The 25,386-nt window shown below is 33.9% G+C and overlaps 1 protein-coding gene across 1 annotated transcript; it reads right to left on the bottom strand.

Annotated features, from left to right (window-relative positions):
• Window positions 1-19,112: 19,112 nt before the first annotated feature.
• Window positions 19,113-20,051, bottom strand: LOC141511659 (olfactory receptor 6C74-like). The gene has a single exon (XM_074220770.1). The coding sequence runs from the start codon at window positions 20,049-20,051 to the stop codon at window positions 19,113-19,115; it is 939 nt and encodes a 312-aa protein (XP_074076871.1).
• Window positions 20,052-25,386: the final 5,335 nt, after the last annotated feature.

Consider the following 25,386-nt stretch of genomic DNA (forward strand, 5'->3'; position numbering starts at 1 on the left):
ACTAGGAAAACAACATGCACAATGACCACAACGTAATTAGCAAGAACATCAAAATAATTTTAAGTGAATCATGTAATGTTATGATAGCGATGTTTGACCTTAAAGAAGAAATATGAGAAAGCACTTCTTCCTTTTTGCAGAAAATATTGGGAACTATGGAAATGCAACACTGCATATAATATCAAATTTTTCTGTAAGATTTTTCCCACTTTTTTATTCTTTATTACAAGAGATGGTTATAGAGATAGGGTTAGATACTGACATAAATATAATAGTATATTATAAAATTAAAATGAAATCTAGTTTTCAACAAATTAAAGACTTTATGGGGGTGAGGTATAGTAGTCAGTCTCCTGAATTTGACTAGTTATTTAATTACCTTTAGTTCATAGACTCTTAAATAATCATTTTGGTGTGTATAATAAATCCAGTTGTACTATCCTATATTTCACAAGTTTAACTACTCAAAGTTGAGAAGAGACAAGAGACATAAAGTATTATTGCTCACAGGGGAAAAAATCACTTAATATTTTGATTCAATGAAGTAATAATGATAAAGGCTATTGAGAGTATAATTCTAATGTGTATTTGTAACTACATCAGGAGGAAAAAAAAGGAGGACTGGGAAATTGGTATATATGAAAAGAGCAGTTAAAAGTCATCCAGGGTACAGTGAAGGATAAAGCCAGGGAAGAAGACATTATAATTATGGTGAATGTTATTTTTTTCTATTGCAAAATTCATTGTGAAAGCAAAGGCTAATCCTATGTAAAGACTGGGAGCTTGTACTGACACACAACTTACCTTAGAATTCATTCCCCATATTGTCATCTTGCTATGTGAATTGGTATATGTGACCTATCATAGACAGTGCAGTAAGCTCCTCTCTCCTGGAGATATAGCTTATGAGCAGTTATTAAAAATAAATTATCAGATTTCTTTTAAATTGTTTAACTTTACAATTCTTTATGACATTTATATAACTATGTTATACAATGGAGGATATTAATCAGAAACTATTTAGGTATGTATGCTAAAAATAAACCTGCATGTTCTGTTATACACATATGTGACTTCCTTGGACCTTGATTTTCTTTAAAAAATTAAAACATGGGGGACAGCTAATGGTACAGTGCATAGAGCACCAGCCCTAGAGTCAGGAGGAACTGAGTTCAAATCTGATGTCAGACACCTAATGCTTACCTAGCTATGCAGCCTTGGACAAGTCACTTAATTCTATTGCCTTACAAAGAACAATTAAAAGCAGAAATAAAAGAGAAAAAGTTAAATTATGTTCACTTAACCCCAATTTCCTCACATCAATAATAATAATAAAAGATGAATTATAACTCATTCATCATTAACCTTCATTTTTAAAATTCTTAAACAGAAGTGGTCTCTAGCTACTTTCATTAGCAATAAAAGTTATGAACCCATCTTAAAAATTGCCTTGCTGTCCTGGATGGAATGCCTTTTGATGAATCTACTTGCAAAAGTTTGAAAGCAAGACAAAAATTATAAAAAAACCCCCGAAATTCTAAAGCTAAATTTTAATTTTTACCATTCATTTTCCTATTTTCTTTTGATAATATAGATAAAGGAAAGGGAAAAGATAAATAATTACATGTGACTAAATTTATGTTAAGGACTTAGATTCTTTTTTGTACAAAAGATAGGAGAAAATGTTGACTTATTCTGCTGCTATTTTTTTAATCACAATTCTGGGATTTATTTTTTACTATTTCATTGTTGTTTTATTTTAATTATATATAAACTAATCTTTTATTTTTTTTTTGATTTCCAAGTTCTCCTATTCCCTTCCTTCTCCCCCTCCTCCCCAGAGGTTAAAAAATTTGATATATATTATGTATATATATATATATATATATATATATATATATATATATAGTCTTGCAAAACATTTCCATATTACCCATGTTGCAAAAGAAAATTCAGATAAAAATACAATAATAAAGAAAATTGAAAAAGAGTATGCTTCAAATTAAATTTAACCTCCATCAATTTCTTCTCTGAAAGTGGAGAGCATTTTTATTATATATTTTTAATTACAGTGGATCATTGCAATTGCTGAGTATAGCTAAGACATTCACAGTTTCACCATATAGCAGCATTATAGCTACTATGTTCGATGCTATCATGGTTCCGCTAACTTCACTTTGCATTAGTTCATGAATGTCTTGCCAGTTTTTTCTGAAATCATCCTGTTAGTCATTTATTATAATATAACATTACTCCATTACAATCATATACAACTTGATCAGTCATTTCTCAATTGATGGATATCCCCTCAATTTCTAGTCTTTTCCATCACAAAACAGTTGCAATATTTTCATATATATAAATCCTTTGGGTTTGTAAAATTTACTTTGAATATAGACCTAATAGAAGTAATGCTAGATCAAGTTATACATCAAGTCAAGCTATCAATCTTTGGGCATTGTTCCAAAATACTATACTGAATATTTGAATCACTTCACAACTGCCCTATTTTCCCACATACCCATTAATATTTGTCATTTTCATTTTCTGAAGGAAATTAGATAGGTATAAAGTGAAAGGTACCAAAAATTTGTATTTCCATTTGCATTTCTGTTGCTCATCACCCCCAAGTTGCTGTTAGGGTATACAGTATTTGTCTAATTCTGCTCATCTCACTCAACATCAATTAATTCAAGCCTTTCCATGTTTCTCTGAAATTGCATCCCTCATGGTTTCTAATAGAACAATAGTGTTCCATAACATACATATACCACAATTTGTTCAGCCATTCCCCATTTGATAGGCATTCACTTGATTTGAAATTCTTTGTTACCAAAAACAGGGCTGCTATGAATATTTTTGGACAAGTGATGTTTTTAGCCTTTGAAATCGATCTCATCAGGGAAGAGAGCCATTAGTGATATTGCAGGATCAAAGGGTATGCACATTTTTATTGCCTTTTGGACATAATTCCTGATTGCTCTCCAGAAAAGTTGGATGGATTCATAACTCCACCAACAATGTATTAGTGTCCCAGATTTCTCGCATACATTTCAACATTGAACATTGTGCTTTCTGGTCATATTGGCCAATCTGATAGGTATAAGATGGTACATCAGAGCTCCTTTTATTTGCATTTCTCAATTCAGTAATGATTTTTTTAATTTATTTTTTATTCTCATTTTGTACAAATTTTTTTATATTAATAAAATATACTTGTTTACAAGTAAACAAAATACCCCCCTCCCCCATGAATATAGATAGACTTGCTTGGGCGAAAAAAGTAAAGGGGAGAGAAAAAAATTAAAATAAAAAAAATAGTAATAATTATAGGTATGGCCAGGTGGCACAATGGACGAAGCACCAGCCCTGGAGCCACTAGCACCCGAGTCCATATCCAGCCTCGTAAACCCAACAATCACCCAGCCGTGTGACATGCAAGCCACCCGATCCCCACTGCCTTGCAAAAAAACAAAAAAAAAGAAAGGAAAAAAAAAGACCCAAAATAAAATAAAATAGTAATAATAGTAGGGGTGGCTGGGTGGCAGACAGAGCATTGGCCCTTGAGCCAGGAGCACCTGGGTCCAAATCCGGCCCCAGACACCCATAGATCACCCCGCCATGTGGCCCCAGGCAGGCCATCCAGCCCCACTTGCCCTGCACCCTCCCCCAAATAATAATAACAAAAAATGTGCTTGAGTCTTTGTTCCAACACCAACAACTCTGTCATGGGTGGATCTCATTCTTTATGATAAGTCCATCACAAAAGTTATTTCCATATTTTTACACCGTTGCCATTGCTGATCGCAACTCCCTCCTTTCTTATTTCTCCACTACCATGTACTCTATTTTCTCTCTCCTTTCACTCTGACTTTGCTGTAGGGTCGCTGAGTGGCACAGCAGACAGATCCCTGGTCCTGGGGGCAAGAAGCCCTGAGCCCCCCATACCACCCCTTAGGCCCAGAATCCACCGGGCCCTGTGGTCCTGGGCAGGCCTTCCAAGAAGTAAGAAAGAAAATGTGTTATATCTGGCCACTCTCCCCCCATGGTCCATCCTCTCCTCCTTTGTTCACATCCCCACCCCTTCCCCCTGCTCCCCCCTCCTTCTTACTCCAGATGTCTATACCTCATTGAGTATATATGCTGTTTCCTCTCCTAGCCATCTCTGATGAGAGCAAAGGTTCCCTCATTCCCCTTGCCTCCCCCCTTCCATATCATTGCAATAGCTCATTGTAATAAAAAAAAATCTTATGTGAAATATCTTGGACTATTCCTCCTCTCCTTTTTCTTTCTCCCATTCCATTTCCCTTTTTTTCTATTGACTCCATTTTTACACCATATTTCATCTTCAAATTCATCTTTCTCCTGTGCTTCAGCTATAAAAGCTCTCTCTACCTGCTCTATTAACTGAGAAGGTTCATATGAGTATTATCAGTGTCATTTTTCTATGCAGTAATACATGCACTTCATCCTCATTAAGTCCCTCATATTTCTCCCCTCTCCTCCAATCTCCATGCTTCACCTGAGTCCTGTATCTGAAGATCAAACCTTCTGTTCAGCTCTGGCCATTCCAAAAGGAACTTTTGAAATTCCCCTGGTTCATTGTAAGTCCATCTTTTTCCGTGGAAGAGGACATTCAGCCTTGCTGGGTAGTTCGTTCTTGGCTGCATTGTAATCTCTTTTGCTTTCCGCTATATTGTATTCCAAGCCCTATGAGCTTCCAATGTAGTTGCTGCTAAGTCCTGTGTGATCCTGACTGCAGCTCCATGATATTTGAACTGTGTCCTTCTGGCTGCTTGTAATATTTTCTCTTTGACTTGGGAGTTCTGGAACTTGGCTATAATATTCCTGGGGGTTGTTTTTTTTGGGATCTCTTTCTCTGGGGGATCAGTGGATTCTCTCCATTTCTATTTTGCCCTCTGCTTCTAGAATATCAGGGCAATTTTCCTCTAGTAATTCTTTGAAAATGATGTCAAGGCTCTTTTCCTGATCATGACTTTCAGGTATTCCAATAATTTTTAAATTATCTTTCCTAAGTCTGTTTTCCTATCAGTTGTTTTTTCAATGAGATATTTCACATTTTCTTCTAATTTTTCATTTTTTTTTGTTTTGAAGTATTGATTCCTGATTTCTGTTAAATTCATCAATCTCCCTGAATTCTATTCTTTGTCTGAAGGATTTATTCTCCTCAGAGATTTTTCTTATCTCTTTTTCCATCTGGCCAATTTTGCTTTTTAAAGCATTCTTCTCCTCAATAACTTTTTGAACTGTTTTATCCATTTGACCTAAGCTGTTTTTAGCATGCTATTTTCTTCAGCATTTTTTTGGATTTCCTTGACTAAGCTGCTGACTTCATTTTCATGTTTTTTATGCATCTCTCTCCTTTCTTTCCCCAGTTTTTCTTCCAACTCCCTCATTTGATTTGCAAAGTCTTTTTTGAGCTCTGTCATAGCCTGAGCCCAATTTCTGTTTTTCTTGGAGTCTTTAGATGCAGGAGCTTGTGCTTCCTCATCTTCAGACTGAGTATTTTGATCCTTCTTGTGCTCATTTGCAAAATATTTCTCAATAGTCTTCATTTTGTTTCTTTGCTTGCTCATTTTCCCAGCCTGGGCCTGGTTTGGGGGTGCTTCCTGAGCTTTTGGGACACTCCCACAAGGGTCTCAGTGTGTGAAGGTCTGTCCTCCCTCCTGGTCTGTGAATGACCCTAAGCAACCCCCTCTGCCACAGGGCTGAGGTGGGGGGAGGCCCTGCTGTTCTATGGGGGGACCTAGATTGCGATCAGGATCTGAATGTGGTCAGAGCCCCAGAGTCCTGTTCCAGGGGCAGAGGACTGAGATCACAGTCTCTCTTCACTCCCCTCCCTCAGCTCAATGGGCTCATGCCCTGGGGGCTCCTGCTTACTGGCTCTGCCTGCTTCTGTTTCCAGCTCTGGGATGCAGAAAGACCAAGCTGCTCCCTGTGTGCCCAGAGGGCTGGGCTCCATGTGCTTGCTGTGGCAGAGGCCCCCCTCTGTTCCCTCACTTTGTGCCCGGTGCTCCTCGGGGGGCAGCTCAGGAGACTCCCCTGCTGCTGTGAGCTGAGACTCCCAGAGTCCTGGGGCTGCCTCCGGGAGACTGAAGTTCTTTGGCTCTGGCGGGCCACCCCTCTGGCAGGCTGCTTCTCTGATCACTGGGAGCCGAGCCTTCCTGCTCTTTTCCAGTTTACCTTGAGTAGGAGAACTGCCTCACTGGGTCCCTTTGTGGGTTCTGTCTCTTGAAAGTTTAGTTAGAGTCCTTAGCTGATTAATTTTATCAGAGAGCTCCTAAGACTAGATCCCTTCTTGTCACCATCTTGGCTCCAACCCTCAGTAATGATTTTGAACAATTTTTCTTATGCCTATGGATACCTTTGATTTCCCCATCTGTAAATTGCCTTTGCATATCTTTTGACCATTTGTTAATTGGGGAATGTCTTGTTTGTTTGTTTTTTTTATAAATTCGACTCTGTTCTCTATATATTTTAGAAATGAGTCCTTTGTCAGAAATACTAATTGTAAAAATTGCTTCTCAATTTACTGCATTTCTTTTGATCTTGGTTACAATGCAAAAGCTTTTTAATTTAATGTAATCAAAATTATCTAGTTTGTTTTTAATGATTTCAATATCTCCTCCCTGGTCATAAAATGCTTCCCTTTCCATAGATCTGACATGCAAACTTTTCCTTGATCTCCTAGTTTGCATATAATATTGTCTTTTATGTCTAAATCCAGTACCCATTTTAATTTTATCTTGCTTTAGAGTGTGAGATATTGGTCTAATCCAAGTTTCTGCCATACTAACTTCCAATTTTCCTAACAGTTTTTTTTTTTTTTTTATCAAAAACAGAGGTCTTATCCCACAAGCTGAACTCTTTGTGTTTCTCAAACAGCAGATTACTGTAATCATTTCCTGCTGTTTCTTTTGCACCTAATCTATATCCGTGATCCACCACACTATTTCTTAGCCAAAATGAGACTGTTTTGATGACTGGTACTGTATAATAGAATTTTAGATCTGGTAAGGCTAAGCTATCTTCTTTTGCACTTTTTCCATTAACTTCCTGAATATTCTTGCCATTTTACTTCTTTATATGAATTTAGTTACAATTTTTTCTAGCTCATTAAAGTAATTTTTTTCAAAGTTTGATTGGCAAGGGACTAATTAAGCAGATTAATTAATGTAGAATTGTCATTTTTATTATATTAGCCTGGCCTATCCATGAGCAGTTGATATTTGCCAAGATAATTAAATCTGATTTTTATTTGTGTGAAAAATTGTTTTATAGTTGTTTTCATAGAGTTTCTGAGTCTGTCTTGGCAGGCAGACTGCCAAGTATTTTATATACTGTCTGAATTTACTTTAAATGGAATTTCTCTTTATAGCTCTTGTTGCAGTATCTTGCTATAAATATATAGAAATACTGAGGATTTATGAGAGTTTATTTTATTTTCTTCAGCTTTGCTAAAATTGATAACTGGTTCTAGTAGTTTTTTAGGTGACATTTTTAGTATTCTCTAGGTATACCATCATGTCATCTGCAAAGAGTGAGAGTTTTGTTTCCTCCTTCCCAATTCTAATTTTTTCAATTTCTTTTTCTTCTCTTATTGCCAAAACTAACATTTATAATACAATATTGAATAGTACTGGTGATAAGATAACAGGCATCCTTGTTTCACCCCTGATCTTATTGGGAATGCCTCTAGCCTCTCCCCATTGAATATAATACTTGTTGATGGTTTCAAATAGATACTGCCAATCATTCTAAAGAACAATCCATTTATTTCTATGCTCTCTAGTGTTTTTAGTAGGAATGGGTGCTATATTTTGTCAAAAGCTTTTTCAGCATCTATTGAGATAATCTTATGATTTCTGTTAGGTTTGTTAATGATAAAGTCAATTATACTAACAGTTTAACTTCCTAATATTGAACCAATTTTGCATTCCTGGGATAAATCCTGTGTGTTGTCATATTGTATTATCCTAATGATAATTTGCTGTAATCATTTTGCTTGGATGTAATTTAAGATTTTTGCATCCATATTCATTAGGGAAATTGATCTATAATTTTCTTTCTCTGTTTTGACTCTTCCTGTTTTAGGTATCAGCATCATAATGGTGTCATAGAAGGAGCTGATAAAAGTTCCATCTTCACCTATAATTCCAAAGCGGTTATATAGAATTGGAACCAAATATTTCTTAAAAACTTGATAGAATTCACTTGTGAATGCATCTGGTTCTTGAGATTTTTTCTTAGGGAATTCAATGATAAGTTATTGAATTTCTTTTACTGAGATAAGGTTATTTAGGTATTTAATTTCCTCTTCATTTAACCTGAACAACTTAAATTTTCATAAATATTCATCCATTTCACTAAGATTATGATATTTATTGGTATACAGTTGGGCAAAATAATTCCCAAATTATTATTTTAATTTACTCCCCATTGGTGGTGAATTAATCTTTTTAATTTATGATAGTAATAATTTTGTTTTCTTCTTTCTTTTTTAAACAAATTAACCAAAGGCTTATCAATTTTATTGTTTTTTAATAATAATAATTCTTGATTTTATTAATTAGTTCAATAGTTTTTTCACTTTCAATTTTATTAATTTCTCCTTTACTTTTAAATTTTTAAATTTGTTATTTAATTGGGGATTTTGATTTGTTCTTTCTCTAATTATTTTAGTTGCATGCTTAGTTCATTGATTTCTTCTTTCTCAATTTTATTCATGAAGTTAAAGTTAATAATATATCTCTTAATAATTTCCTTGTCTATATCCCATAAGTTTTGGTATGTTGTTTCATTTTTGTCATTATCAAGGATGAAATCATTAATTCTCTCAATAATTTATTCTTTGATCCACTCAACCTTTAAAATGGGGGTTAGTTTCCAATTAGTTTTAGTTCTATCTCTCCATGGCCCATTATTGCACATTTTTATTGCATTATGATCTGAGAAGGAAGTATTCACTATTTCTGCCTTTCTACATTTGATTATAAGGTTGTTATTCCCTAGTACCTGGTCAATTTTTGTGTAGTGCCATATACTGAAGGGAAAAAAAGTATATTCTTATATATCCCCATTCAGTCTTCCCCAAAGGTGTATCATGTCTCGCTTTTCTAACATTCTATTTACCTCCTCAACTTCCTTCTTGTTTATTTTATGGTTAAATTTATCTAAATCTGAGAGAGGTTGAGATCTCCTACCAGCAGAGTTTTGCTGTCTATGTCTTTCTATAACTCATTCAGCTTCTCCTTTAAGTATTTGGATGCTATATCACTTGGTGCATACATATTTAGTATTGAAATTGCTTCATTGTCTATGGTACCTTTTAAAAAGATATCCTTTCCTTCCTTATCTCTTTTAATGAGATCTATTTTAGCAGCTGCTTTGTCTGAGATAAAGATTGCTATCCCTGACTTTTTCACTTCAGGTGAAGCAAAATATTTTCTGCCCCAACCTTTTACCTTTACTCTATATGTATGTCTCTGCTTCAAATGTGTTTCTTAAACTGCACATTGTAGGATTCTGGTTTTTATTCTCCTCAGCTATTTGCTTTCATTTCATGGGACAGTTCATCCAATTCACATTCAAAGTTATAATTACTAACTCTTTATGGCCCTCCATAATTTCTTCCTTCTTTTTTATTTGTATCTTATATATCATAACTTGTTCACACATTCCCCAATTGATGGGCATCCCCTCAAATTCCAATTCTTTGTCACCATGAAAAGAACTGCTCTGAATATTTCAGAACATTGTGGAAGTTTTTTTTAAAATTTTTATGATTTCTTCTGGATATAGGACTAGTATTGGAATTGCTGGATCAAAGGGTATGATCAACTTCCGGCCAAGATGGCAAAGAGAAGACAGGCACAGTTCTAAAATCTCCTGATCTTTCCCCATATATGATATGAAAGAAACCTCTTAACAGAAATCTGATCCACAAAAACAAGAAAGAAAAGCCAGGAGAAAGGACATCTACCACAGGATTTGTCTTCTACAGTGGTGGGTGAGTCTGGGAGAGAAGGGTGGATCAGCAGTGGATCAGCCTGATTAGCTGCAGGGTTGGAGCCAGGAGCCTGAGGGCCCCCTGCTTGATCAGCAGTAGGGCTACAGCCTGGTCTACTTTAGGGGCTTGGGTTAACTAGGGAGCAGAGGCATTGGTGGTGGTGCTGACCATCTGGAGCTTGCTGACAGGGCTGGGGTGAGAATTCCAGTGCAGGAGAGCTGTGGACATCATTGCTGGGCTCCTCTGGTCTGGAGGAACTCTGAGTCCACCCCTCCATTGCAGCTGAAGCCTCTTCCCAGAACAAACACAATTACATACCTTCTGCTCCAGGCACAGGCAGTTTACCACCCCAGCTGATAATAGGGAGATTGATGACCTCACCCCTGGGTATAGTCCACCATTGATTGAAGACAAAAGTATTTAACAGCTTCAATCAGTCCCTCTAGGCCAAGGGAGAGGGTCTCAAGTCTTTGCTGAGTTACATTCCTTTTCTATTTGGCAAGTTTTATTTTTTGAAGAATCACATTCTTTTTCTAGCTGATTATTTTTACTTTTAAAGGAGTTGATTTCTTTTTATCAATTTTTTCATAAGTTTTCTGTATGACTTTCATTTTTTCTCTTTTTCTTTTTCCTCTCTTCTTTGGTTTTTAAATTCCTTTCTTAAGTTTTTCTGTGAGTTTTTGGATTTGACTACAATTCATAGACTCTTTAACCTTCCCCGTATTCAATTTTTCATTGTTTCCTTCTTCTGAGGTGCTATTGTTATCATCCTTATCTGCACTGAAGCTTTCCTTAGTAAGTGTTTTTTCCCCCGCTTTTTTACTCATCTTGATTGTCTGAACTATAATTCTGGGGTATATGGAGGATAGACACAAGCTTTTTATCGTGTCCCTTCATCCTTTCAATCCTGTCTTTTGTCCAAGTGTTCTGAGGGTTCAGATATTGTTTGGGGTTGGGAACTTCTCTGCTGCTTGATATAGAGCTTCCAGGATTTAGGCTTTTGTCAAACTATTAGGACCTGGACTGAACTGTAGTTTAAAACCTCTCACTGGCTTTACCATTCTCTCACTTAGCAGAGCTTCAATTCCCCCTTTTCCCCAAAAGACAGACCTTCACTGAACATCTTCCATGATGTCTGCCGTTGAAAACTTTGACTCTTGACTTTGTTTTGATGGGATCTATAATTTTAATATCTATGCATAGGCTTCATTTAGCATTGTATAGTAAAAACTCTAGGAGCATGCTAGGTTCAAGACACCATCTTGGCTCAAAGTCCTAACTTCATTTTCTTCAAGTGATAACTGATGTTTCTCCTTTCCTTGGATTGAAAGTATATTGAAATAAAACCTAGTGTTTGCTTATTCTGAAAACTATGAATTATAACCAGCAGGTTTTCTTTCTACAAGAAGATAATATATGTTTGTCTGTCTTCCACTCCAATCAGAGAGAGGGAAGGCTCCTAGGAGTGGTAGGTTTTTGAGGACATATGTCTTTTGCGATTGATGTGTTCTTGCAGAATGATGAGTTTCCTATGAAGTTTATTTGTTCAGTTAGATAGCAAATGATGAGATGTAACATGTGTGATTACTTTTTTGTTTGAATTTCTTATTTTAAGCATTTATTTTGTGATGGAGGAAACAAAACTGTTTTATAACTGATAACTAATTTTTTTTTATTAAGCACCTCCTTTTAGAAAGGAGTAATCTATCACTTTTGGGGAAACCTTAGATATTTTTCCCAATAGAATTTTTCAAGAGATTTTTATCAGGATTCCCTTGATGTGGGGTCATTATGAACCAAAGATCAGAGATTGAGAGGAATTTCTCTTCCCACTTAGGGATCAGACAAATCCTCAAAATAAGCCTAATCTATCTTATCTCAGAGGCAAAACAGTAGATAAATCTTGCTATCAGTGTGTGAATGAGTTATTTCCAGCAAAGAAATAGTAGGTGTTTGAGAAAAATAGAATAAGATCAAGAAAGGGAATATTTATTACTTGTCAGCTCTTTAAAGGATTACTTCATCTTTTTGTTGAACATAAAATCTAAGGATTGAATCAGGACTTGGAGCCCAATGAAGATCTTGTCCAAATCCTTGTATCATATGTTAAAGAGGCATAGCTCAGGAAAGTTGTGACTTGCCTAAGGTCACAAAAAGAGTAAACCAGAGTCAGAATTCAAACCCAGTTTTTCTGATTCGATCAAATGTGTTTCTATGTCTTACATGTAAAAGCTTTTCCTAGCTTTATACATATTCAAAATCCTTTGATACCATGATATTCAGAAAAAAATATTTTATGTAAAAATTTATCCTCATAAATAAGATTCCCACCCCATAAATTTGTTTTGAAATTGACTATATTAAATGTTAAATTGAAGTTTAACATAGGAATCTGAACACATTTAAGATATTTTTCTACAACAAGAGCAAACTCAGAATTCTTTTGTTTCCTATCATGTAAAACATTTTCATATTCTTCCTTATTTAAAAGGAAATAAAAGAGAGAAAGAGGGAGAGAGGGAGAGAGAGGTTACATAAATCCGAATTCAGAGAATTGTCAGATTGTCAGTTTTTCCTCTGGAGACAGATTTTAGGTTTCATTACTGTTCCTTTGGATTGTGTTGGATTACTGAGAATAGTTATATAATTCAAAGTTCTTTATGAAACAGTGTTGCTCTTTCTGTCTACAAAATTCTTCTGGTTTTGCTCACTTTACTTTCAATTGGTTCATGCAAAACCAGGTTTTCCTGAAATCATCCTGCTTATTATTACTTATAGTACAATAATATTTCATTGGAATCGTATAAGACAGCTTTTTTTTATCATTCCCTAGTAGATGGGCATTCATTCAATTTCCAAATTTTAGACACCACAAAAGACCTACTATGAATAATTTGCACAAATAGATGTTCTCCCCCTTTTTGTGATGTCTTGGGGATATAGACTTAGTAGTATTTTTGATAGATCAAAAGATATTCATAGTTTTATAACTTTTTTTGCATGGTTCCAAATTTCTCTGCAGAATGGTTGGATGAGCTGGAAGACCTCTTAAACCCTCTGCCCTAATTAAAGAGCTGAAGGGCACTCAGTTGTTCATAAGTTGGGTAGCTAAGTTGTGAAAAGGGGTGGGAACCTTTTGAATTTAGAGAAGCAGGAAGAGACAGAGAAGAGGAGGAAAAGAAGGAGGAAGAAGATGAGGAAGAAACAAAATAGCAGAAAGAAAATACTCATCATGCTGTTGAATACTGAGTCTTCTAATCGCCTCCTTGTTTCTCAAAGTTTTTTCCTCCTATTTGAAGAGTGAAGTGGGAAGGAAGAAGGTAGAATTTTTCTTTCAAGATTCAGTCCTTTTTTCTATCTGTAGATCAAACCAAAGTTTTCTTTCTGATTAAAAGAGCTTCCCTTTTCCTCACTCATTTCTTTCAAAGAATAATATCAGGGGCATTCATATCATTAGCAACTTGATTCTTGTACTCTAAAATCTTACATTATCAGGTGACAGACCAGGTTTAATCCCCACCTTCATTTCATTCATGAAATATATATTGAGGAAATGATTATATGTATATACATACATATATATGTACATATTTGCATACACAAATGTATATATACATACAATGCTTTGAAAGAACAACAACTTTATTGTAAAGTGGGAGATGCTAGTGAAAAGGGTCATATAGGATGTCTCGGAGCTAAAAATACAAAATACAGCAATATGTAGAAATATTCAAATAATTAGAGTGAGAGAACATGAATAAAAGCATGTAGATCTTGGGAAGATTTTTTCATTGATCTTTGAAATCAACATTTGTTTCACACAGAATCACCATTTCTTTTTTGATGGTCAGGGAACTGACTCTTTGGACTATTCTTGCAGAATTTTTTCTCATGGTAGCTCTTTATCTCACCTCGAAAAACTGCTTGACTGAATGTTTACCCCACCCATTCTTATACCCAGTCTTTTGGTGTGGTTTAGGTATAGTCTTGGGGAAGCCTATTCTCTAATTAGAAGGTATGACCTCCCAGTTTATTCATTTATTGGCACATTAACCAACCTCATCCCTGTATCCTTGGGATGATATTATAGGAAAAACAAATATGACTAGGTTGTACAGTGGATAGAACACTGGCCCTGGAGTCAGGAATACCTGAGTTCAAATCTGACCTCAAACACTTAATAATTAGCTAGCTAAGTGGCCTTGGGCAAGCCACTTAACCACATTGCCTTGCAAAGAACCTAAAAAAATGACTAGAAAAATCTAGGTTTTTCCCCCAAAAAAGGAAAAATAAAGAATCCTTGTGCAAACATGAGAGAGGTAGTGCAGACAAGAGTGCTAGATCTAAAACAACATATATTTAAATGACTAATGCAATGAATAGAATCTAATAACAACTTTAAACTCAGATTACAATTAATTGGGAGAAAACGTAGCATTGGAATCAAAAGCAGTTTTATAAGACTATTAATGAGGCATTTTATATTTCACATCAACACTACTCAATCCAAGCACTCTTGGCAATTTACTTCTGGTAGCATTCACTGAGTTTAGAACAATTTTGCTGTAGATGGCACTGTCTCTCCTCTTTCTTTTTTCTTTACTCCATATAATCTATCTTCTAATCTCATCATTTAACTGAAACTGCTCTTTCCAAAGACAGCAATGTATAACTAATTGCTAACTCCATTATTCTGTTTTCATCCTTCTTAATCTCTCTGTAGCATCTGAAACTTTGATTGTTTAATCCTGCTTTATACTGTCTTCATTATGGGTTTTTGTGATTATTCTCTCATGAGATTCTTATATCTGTCTGACTGTTCCTTTTCAATTTCCTCTCCTGGTTCTTTTTAGTCTTACCCATTAATTTAAGATGAATTCAAAGTTTTGTCCTAGGCCCTCTTTTCTCTCTATAGTCTTCCCCTTGGTGATCTTATTAGTCCCCATTCTTTTCTCCTACTCTTTAGTAGAAATCTGCCAACTATCAAGATTTTTATTTCCTTTCTATAAGCAATACTAGATCTTCCCTCAAGTCATCATTATAATTTATTGAAGCCCAAGAACTTTCTGAATCTTAATATAATCTATTCCATACCTAAATCTTTATGAATTGGCTTTGAAGGAAACACCAGTGTAATACAATCTTTCTATAGGTCACTGAAATTTCCTCCCTCTTCCTTAATACTTACTGAGATCCTCAATTTTCTCTATAAAGAACTTGAAATCCAGATTTGACTTCAGGTCATGACCATTCATTATTTATGTCTGTGGCAAAGTTGTTAAATAGTCTCTCAAGAGGAACATTTGTGATAAGAAACTAGGACATTTTTCATCTACTACTTACACTTGCTTAAAACATGCAAAGAGAAGCAATATACTGAAGTTAGGTGTACTAATTACAGAGAAAGACTGTTAATTTTTTGTGCAAGTATTTATTTATATATCTCAGAAATTTGCAAACATTAAAAATCAGGACTTGTTTTATTGTTGTCTTTATTGTCTAGACCATTGAAAATGTTAGTGAAAATTAAAATTAAAAACACTTTTTTCCTTTATGAGGCAATGGGACTAAGTGACTTGCCCAAGGTCAGACAGCTAGGTAATTATTAAGTGTCTGATGCCAGGTTTGAACTCAAGTCCTTCTGACTCCAGGACTGGTGCTCTATCCTCTGAGGCACAACCTAACTGCTTCTGAAGATTAAAATTAAAATTGTGTCCTGTAAGTTTAGGGAGGTGCTAGGGGATGAGAAGGGAGGTCAGCCAGTTTTAAAATGTTTACCAGCACATCTTTGATTGATAATTTAATTGACATACCAGAATAAAACAGGTAGTATATGCCTGAGGCAAGCACTCAATCTTCAAGCTAAGTTTTGAGGACAGCCATCTAGCTATTATGCCCCTACTCTAGGTTGGTAATGGTCCAAGCTGGAGTGGCTGCAGCAATTTTGGAGATAAGAAGTAAGACCAATTAGCTTCCTTGTATTGGATATAATACCAGCAAAGACCAGAAGCAAAATATAAAAAGAGAAGTTCCCTTTAATGTTGTTGACTTCAATATACAATACTTGGGAGTCTACCTGGTAAGACAAACCAGAAACTTTGTGAACACAATTACAAAACACTTTGCCCAGAAATAAAGTAACACCTAAACAATTGGGAAATTTTCAGTTACTCATTCAGTATCATACCAATCAAATTAGCAAAAAAATTAAGAACTATAAAAAATTATAACACTTCTTCTTGAGGAACAAAAGAACATGAATATCAAGGAAATGAAAAAATGCAAACAAATTTAGCTTAGTCATATCAGATCTAAAACTATATTATAAAGTGACAGTCACCAAAACTAATGGCTAAAAAAGAGAATGGTGGATCAATAGAAATAGGTACAAAAGAAATAGTAAAAAATGACTATAGCAGTCTACTGTTTGATAAAGCCAAAGTCTCCGGTTTCTGATGTAAGAACTCACTATTTGAAGGGAAAATGATATGGCAGAAACTAGGCATAGATCAAGGTCTCACATCCTACAATAAGATAAGTTGAAATGAGTACAGGATTTAGATATAAAAGGTGGTAGGAGAACAAAGCATTGTTTATCTGTCAGATATATGGAGAATGGAAAAATTTATAAGTGAAAAAGAGAACGAGAACATTATAAAATACAAAATTGATAATTGTGACTACATTACTTTAAAACGTATTTTCACAAACAAAAAAATACAACCAAAATTAGAAGGAAAGCAGCAGGGTGAAAAACAATTTTCATAGCTGGTATTACTGAAAAATGACTTATCTCTAAAATATGTAGAAAACTGTGTCAGCTTTATAAGAGTATTAATCATTCAATTGTCAAATAATCATAGGATATAAACAAGAAGTTTTCAGATGAAGAAATTAAAACTATTTATAATCATATGAAAAAATACTCTCAATCACTATTGATTACAGAAATGCAAATTTAAACAACTCTGAAGAACCACCTCACATGTTTCAGACTGGCTAACAAGCCAGAAAAAGAAAATGATACATTTTGGAGGGTATGTAGGAAACTGGGACACTAATGCACTGTTGGTGTAGTTGTGAATTGTAGCAATAATTCTGGAGAGCAATATGGAACTCTGCCCAAAGGGCTATAAAACTGTAAATACCCTTTGATTCAGCAATGGTTGAACAGATTGTGCTATATGAATGTGATTGAATACTATTGTTCTGTAAGAAATCACGAGCAGACAGATGTCAGGAAAAAAAAACCTGAAAATACTTACAAGAACTAAAGCTGAGCGAAGTGAGTAGAACCAGGAGAACATTGTACATGGTGACAGTCAAATTTTGTGATTCATGATTATTATAGAATTAGCTCTTCTTAACAATAGAGTGATGAAAGACAATTCCAAAAGACTTGTGATAAAAATTACCATCTACATCTAGAGAAAAAAATATGGAGTCTGATTGCAAAACAAGGCATAGTATTTTCACTTTCCAAAAATTTTGATTTTTTTTCTTTCTCATATATTTTTCCCTTTTGTTCTGATTATTCTTTCATAACTTGGCTAATATGGAAGTAAGTTTAACATAATTGTTCATGTATAAACTTTATCAAATTAATTGATTTCTTAGGGAGAGGAAAATTTGAAACTTAATATCCTTCAAAAAATGAGTATTGAAAAATCACCTTTACATGTATTTTGAAAGAAATATAATACAAAAAAAGAAAAAAAAAACTTCCCTAAGTACACCCTTGTCTAACCATTATACTCTAATAGTCTAAATTCAGGTTTCTTGTGTACTGGTTAAAATTAACCCATTTACATACTTTATAATTATTTTTGTTTCTATTGCCTTCTCTCTTCAACTATACTGAAACATCTTAAAGGAAAAGGTCTTTTTTGTTTTTTTAATAATATAGCACTGGTTGTATAGAGTTCAGTACAAATTGAAGTGAATAAAGGATTCTAGGGACCTCTGGATCCTTGCTCTAGATCCCTCAGCTCTCCTATTAGGACAAATGGACTTTGCAGTTGAACTTTCATAAATGTATTGTCCCTCCAATGTAGAGAAAATTCCCTGAGAAAAGGTACTGCCTCACTTTTTTTGTTTATATCCTGTGATAGCATCAAAAACCTCTGATAATATGTGATGCTGTCTCAAAGCTTACAAAGGTGTTTGCTCTCTATAGCTCTGTGCCCTATTTTATTATGTTTGTTGTTTCTAGGATTCTATTATTGCTAATGTTATTCTTCTTTCTTATTGGAAAGTAACAGGGATAATTTTAAGTGACAAAGTATGGCCTAAAAGTCTTGGTGAAGTTTTAAGCTGTTGGCACTTTGAGATACCTTATATTTGCAAGCATATACTTATTTATTACAGAGCTGCATTAACAAATAAAGTCTGTCTCCCTTGTTAGTATCCATAACTAGAATAAAACAGTGCTCTCATTTTCCAATTATATCTTCATAGATTAAGAGCCTATGAATCTTTATAGTCTCATATTACTAGACTTTCTTAAATAAGACCCTTTACATGGACTTTACTAGGTAGTCTTGGGTAAATCAATGAATATCATAGTACTATAAGCTCATTCACTTCAGTCAGTTATATGTTCAAAGATCTCAGAAATGGTAGTAGAATTAATAGAAAAACACCATTTGCTCCACTAATCACAATCCAGGAATTCCCCAAAAGGATTAGATTTCCACATAAATTAGAGATTAAAGTTTTTCTTTTCAAAAAGGGAAAGTTAGAAAGTTATTTTAGAACCATCACACCAAATCTTAATGCAGAACAATATATGAAATAAATTGTGAAACAATGATTTATTCTGATGAAATGATATATTAAATAGACAAGCTTAGATCTATCTCTGTCTAGAGCTCCATTTATATCAGAAATTCAGAGGAGGATACAGGATTTGAAAAAAATCTCTAAGAGAAGAAGGATACAAAGGGGACAGTTTGGAAGAAGTTAAATAGGAGAAATCAAGATATATTATAGCTAGAAGGAAAAAAAAATGAACAATGAAAGCAAACCAAGAGATTTTCTATTTTCATTTATCATTCTATTTCTTTTATAGATAAACCACATTCTATTTGTTTGGGAAAAAAGCTATTCTCTGGATTGCTTCCTTAAAGGCTTGCCTCACTTGTTGGTTCCTTAGAGTATAAATAAAAGGGTTTAATAGAGGGGCAACTGAAGTATTGAGTAAGGATATTCCCTTGGTTAAAGATGCCCTCTGCTTAGCTGAGGGTTTAATGTACATAAAAATGCAGCTACCATAAGAGAGGGAGAGGACAATCATGTGCGAAGAACAGGTGGAAAATGCTTTTTTCCTCTGACTAGAAGATGGAATTTTCAGAATTGTTATGGCAATGTGGCCATAGGATAGAATCACTAATGATAAAGTAACTAAGAGTGTTACTAAAGCTAAAATGAAACTGAGGAGCTCAAGAAATTGTGTGTCTGTACAGGACAGTTGCAACATGGGACCAGTGTCACAATAGAAATGGTCAATAGCATTGGAGTCACAGAAATCCAACTGCAGACCTACAGTAAGTCCTGGAAAGATGATCAGAAAGCCAGACAGCCAAGAACTAAGAACAAGGTGGGTGCAGACTTTGGGGTTCATAATGGTTGTGTAATGGAGTGGCTTGCAAATGGCAACATAACGGTCATAGGACATGGCAGCCAGAAGGTAAAATTCAGATGCCCCAAGAAGAAAGGCAAAAAATAACTGAGCAGCACAACAATTATAGGTAATGGTTTTGTCCCCAGTTGCAATACTAACAAGAAATTTAGGGATGCAGACAGATGTATAAGAAATTTCTAGGAGGGAAAAATTCCGAAGGAAGAAATACATGGGAGTCTTGAGGTGGGAGTCCAACAAGGTGAGAAGGATGATAGTCAAGTTGCCAGCAACACTTAATATGTAGGTGAAAAACAGAAAGAGAAAAAGTACAATTTTCCAATGTGGATCGTCAGTCAATCCTAGGAGAATAAACACTGTCACTGTTGTATGATTTCCCATTATTGACTTCAGATTTCTACCATTCCTAGGTATGAAAATAAGAAAAAATCCAAACTGATGATATCCAAGACAAGAGTATGGTCATTACTAATTATCAATAATGGAGAGGGGAACATGCATCCTTACTAAAGACAGGCAAGCAGTATTGCAAAAAAAAAATCCTATTTACCCTTTAACTAGTTTATTTTGGGGGGGGTTGATTTGCTTTTTCTTTTATGATGTTCAGACTAACATTAAGATAAGTTTGCCTTCTCAGAAAATATGCAATAAATAATGAACAGAGAGTCAAGAGTCAGTTGAATGAGTGAAAATTAAATTGGTAAATCAACATGTGGAAATTAAACCACTGGATAATCTATTGCTGGAAATTCAAAGTTGACTTGTATTTTTATGAGTGAGATAAATGTAATTTTGGAACAAATATTTTCTCTGCTTATATACCAAAATCCATGATTTCATTATTTTGAATGTCATATATTGATAAAGATCATTTCTATTTTACACTTCAGTGAAGAGTTTCAGCAGTCACTGTGGCCAAAAAAATAAAATTATTTTATGGTTACCAAAATAAAACTATTACATGCTTTCCAACCTCTTATATATGATTCCTAGTTCACTTAGTCTTCACAATACAATCATCATCAGTGCATATTTAATTTCTTAGGAATTATAGAGACAATATTCTTCTGTTACAACCTTGAAGAAATCAAATTTATCCTGATGTCATGAGGAAAAAGGTTACTCTTATAGTGTATCAAACCTTAAAGCAGGATAGAAATGTAAGCAGTTGGTTTTATTACTTTATTATTATATTTATGTGTGCCATTTATGTCATTCCCTCTATTCTGTTCCATTAGATTGCTCTCACTTATCATCCTTCCTAAAATTCAATCTCTATCTACTGGTTTTTCCTGTGTTGCTCAACTCTTCCCTTAAAAAAATTCTCTGGACCCTACTTTGCTCTCAAACTAAGTTTAGAACCAAATTTTTAGGAAAAATATTATATAATTGTTACCCCATCCAAACACATACCCCTCACTTCTCAGACTCACCAACTTCTGTCTCTGAGAAAGGCTTTAAATTTTTAAAAGAAATCATCAATTTTCTAATTCATTTTGTTATACATATGTCTTCAATGCATTTCCATCCTTTGAAGATCTCTCAAAATAGGGAATATCCCTTTTTGTCTAAATGACAAATTCAAAAAAAAGGAAATTCTTTAACTTACTTTTTCTGCCACATAGACCTCATAGATATTTGTTAACTCATGCTTTCAAAGGGATAATTGCAATTGCAAGACATTTTTAAGTTGATATTTCCACATTTCCTGCACTGATAACGTAGGAAAAAAATGGAGATGAACAAAATCATACTCACTTTTCTGACAGCTCTTTTGAAGATTTAGTTCAGAACTTAACTTTTATTCATGAGATGCAATGGTTTAATCATGAACTTGAGATAATTCAAGTCACTTATATAGTAATGCACCTATGTTATTCTCTTGCATAAATACAATCTCATAAAGACATGTTTAATATCCTTAGGCATCATCAAAAATAGGAAAGGATTCTAGCCTGTTAATGGTATTTTTTCCATTGAAGCATAGTCCCAGATTTGTGATCTTGGTATACTGTCCTTCTTATAACTATGAGACATAATCCCCTGTAACTTAGAAAGGATGAAGAAATGCCCAATTTATCTAATGGGAAATATCATAGCTTCACACCTATGATAGGATTATAATATATAGCATTGTTGCCTAGACATAATTATTTTTCTTTTTCTTAAAAAATATTGAACCCATAAAGATTAGATATTTCTTACCTGGTGCTTTTATAATATACTGTTAATTTGCAGAACAAACAAGTAACCCTAGGGATCTATGTTCAGAAGAAGATAATGAATCCCCAGCCCAAGTGACTTTTGAAATAATTTTAAATTTGAAACTCGGGGAATGAAATCCATAGAGATACAGTAAGAGAGATCCTAGTAAGGGGCACAGCATCAATAGTTAGGTGTTTTAGGATAAAATTGATTTTTCCTTGTGTTCAAATAATTTGTGGTATAAAATTGTGAATACTATGGGACAAGTTAAATTTGACTGAAATTCTTGCATGCTCTGTACCTGTGCATAGAGATTTCACAGGGAGAAAATAACAATTATGGAAAATAAAAATACATTTTTTGAAAATTCCCATATGGAGAAATTATTTCCCAATATATAGTCTATCCTGTGTATTTGTCTCTTGGAGACTGTAAATATTTTAACTATGATATTTTTTCATCTTTTTCATTTTCAATAATTAACTTATTTTAAGTTATAAAAATATATTAAAAATAGCTTTTTATAATTAAATTGCAAAGTTTTTAAGGACAGGAAATTTCCTTTATTCCCAGTATTATGTATTGTGTACTTTCAGGATGGTCCTGTGATTTCTTCATAGTGCAGAGTTTCCTTATAAGGAAATTTTCTATCTAAACACATTTCAGCTACTTGGAGACGACTTGTCTCAAAAAATTGTCAGCAACACTGAAAGAATAAATTTCCTAGGGCCACACAAACAAGATTGGCCTGCACTGCCACCACCATTTCTTTCACATGCTATTTTTATTATTAGCAGTTTTATCTCATTCATCCAGATTTGTTCAATGAGAATCAGAAAGAAATGTCCCTGGGATGAGTAACTAGAGTCACTATTTTGCTATTATTCGTCATATATATTATATTTATATTTATATATATATAATATTTTCATGTGTATATTTATATTTTATTAACCAGATGCATAAAATATATTCAAATTAAATAAATAGCAGTTGTTGCATTATTGTTTAATGTTTTAAAATGTTTTAAAAGTTTTTTAACATTAAACTTTAATTTGGAGATGACAATTCAGTTAGAACTCCCTCATGACTTTATGCTTGATGTGTTTTGTATTGAGCAGACCAAGGTATTTGTAAGTGTCATCTCCACCTACTAGTTCAATGTGGTCTCCATATTTAAACATGAAATCTCTAATCTATTTACTCTGGGAATATGTTAAGAATTTTATAGTTATCAGGGTAAAAATAATATGTTAATATCTTTGGAGAGAGATTCTGTTTTGGGTAGAGCTATGGAGCTTGATTTCTCCTTTATATATATATCAAAGGATTGAAAAGACAATTTCATTCTACTTTTTAACTGAAAGTCTTATTTCTTCCTTTAAAATGCCCATATTATAGAAATCATTCTTCACATGGTTGTTTTTGGTGGCATGTTTTAAAAGAGAAAAGTTTTCCAGGTGGGTATCAAATATTCTAGTGTTTTTATTAAACATGGATCTTTTAAAAACTAGTACATGAATATGGTAGTAATCTGGAAATAGCTTTGAGATGAACAAAAGTAGTTCAAAGTCTTTGGCCACTTACTGAATAATTAGTTTCAATAATAAGCTTTCTTTATACTCCTAGGATTTTTGGAAGCTTCCTTTTGATTTTCAGTCAGTATATCTCACATAGATGTTTGTATGTATATATGTTTATATATGTAATACAAATATATGCACATATATGCAAAATACCAGGTCATGTATGTATGTATGTGGATATATACATGTGTATGCATATATGCAAGAATGTCCTTATGGTTTTAAAAATGTAAATCAGATTTACATGTTAGAGGAAGATGGTACAGTTATCTTCTAGGAATTCATACACCAATGCCAATCATTTGAGTGAATAATTATGAATTGTAATCTAGAAAGGCAATGAGTTAATACAGTGGATAATCTCAGGTCTGGAAGATGAGTTCAAATCCAAATTCAAACATTTATTAACTGTTTGATCCTGATCAAGTCATATCACTTTTCTGCATCTCAGGTTTTCCATCTGTAAAAATGGAAAAAAATACCACCTAAAATGAGAGGTCTGTGAGAATAAAATGAGTTAACAGATTAAAAATACTTCACAAACCTTAAAGTGTTATATAAATGTTAATTATTATTATTATTACTATTATGATTCAGCCAAAAAAACTGCATCTTGGCATCAAATTTTTACCTGAAATCTCCTTTATATCTTATTTACTCCTACTAGAATGTGAACTCCTTGAGACAGGGAGTATTTTGCTTTTATGTTGGCAATCCTAGATTGTAGCATTGTTTTACAAATAATACATGATTTTTCATTCATTCAACAATAATCTAGTATCATCGTGTTTGTCAAGAATAAGTTATATTAGAATAATTTATATATTTTTGACAAAATTTCTATGGAAATTGAATCAATAAGGTATACCTGAGAAGACTTTAAGATCAACATGAGTTACATTTTCTGTAATCCACATGACCTAATTAAAAGAAAAAATATGTTCCTAAAATAAATCAACTGTATGGTCCAGGACATGTAGAAGGTTGTCGCTCTTACTTCCACAAACATAAATCAACTGACTCTTATTAGAATCTGGTTTCACTTAGCATCCTTCATTCATCTCCCATCTTATAGGCAGTTAGGTTATACTACTACACCCAACAGTTCCTTAAGATTTGTTTATTTCTTTTTTTTTTTTTTTTTTTTTCTGAATAGGACTTGATTATTTTTGCTTTGATCCAATAAAGTACCCAGATCCATTGGATGATTATTGATTGAGCATGGTTCCTGAAGACCCTTACAATATTTGATCAATAACACTAGTTACAAGAGTAGGTTCTGAGGTGTATTCTGAATGGGACACATTGAATCTTAGTCCTCTATTCTGGAATCCACTCACCTAAGATCCAGTGCCTGCACTCTGGACTTTCCACTTTGGGGGAATGCACTGTCTCATATCATAGTAGTTGTTCATTGACTAATACTGAATTCTAAAGGGTATTATTGGACTATGATTCTAGGGAGATATCCAAAGATAAACCAATCTTTTATGTGTAATAAAGATAGGGTGCCCAGAATGAGAGAAAGACAATAAAGTCTTTCTGCCACATCATAGGAAGGATATTGAACAAGCTACCTGAGTCAAGAATAGACTGGGAACCATTTCATACAAGGATACCCTGAAAGAACTAGTGATACTTAACTTGGAGAAGAGAAAATGTAGGACTCACTTGATAGTATTTGAAAGGTTGTCATGTGCAATGAACATTGAACTGGATCAGAGTGTCTCCAAAGGACAGGACTAGCAGCAACAAGGCAAATTTAGTCAAAGAAAGGCAAAACTGAAACAAAATAGAAGAAAAATTCCTGCAGTCAAGTAGATAACAGTCTAACAAGAGAGACAACATGCAAATAATACTATACAAACTTTTGCAATGAACATATATAGGTTAATGTAATTTATTTCCAAATAATTTTAGGAAAA

This window comes from Macrotis lagotis, chromosome 2 (assembly GCF_037893015.1).
Source record: "Macrotis lagotis isolate mMagLag1 chromosome 2, bilby.v1.9.chrom.fasta, whole genome shotgun sequence".
Taxonomy (NCBI): Eukaryota; Metazoa; Chordata; class Mammalia; order Peramelemorphia; family Peramelidae; genus Macrotis; species Macrotis lagotis.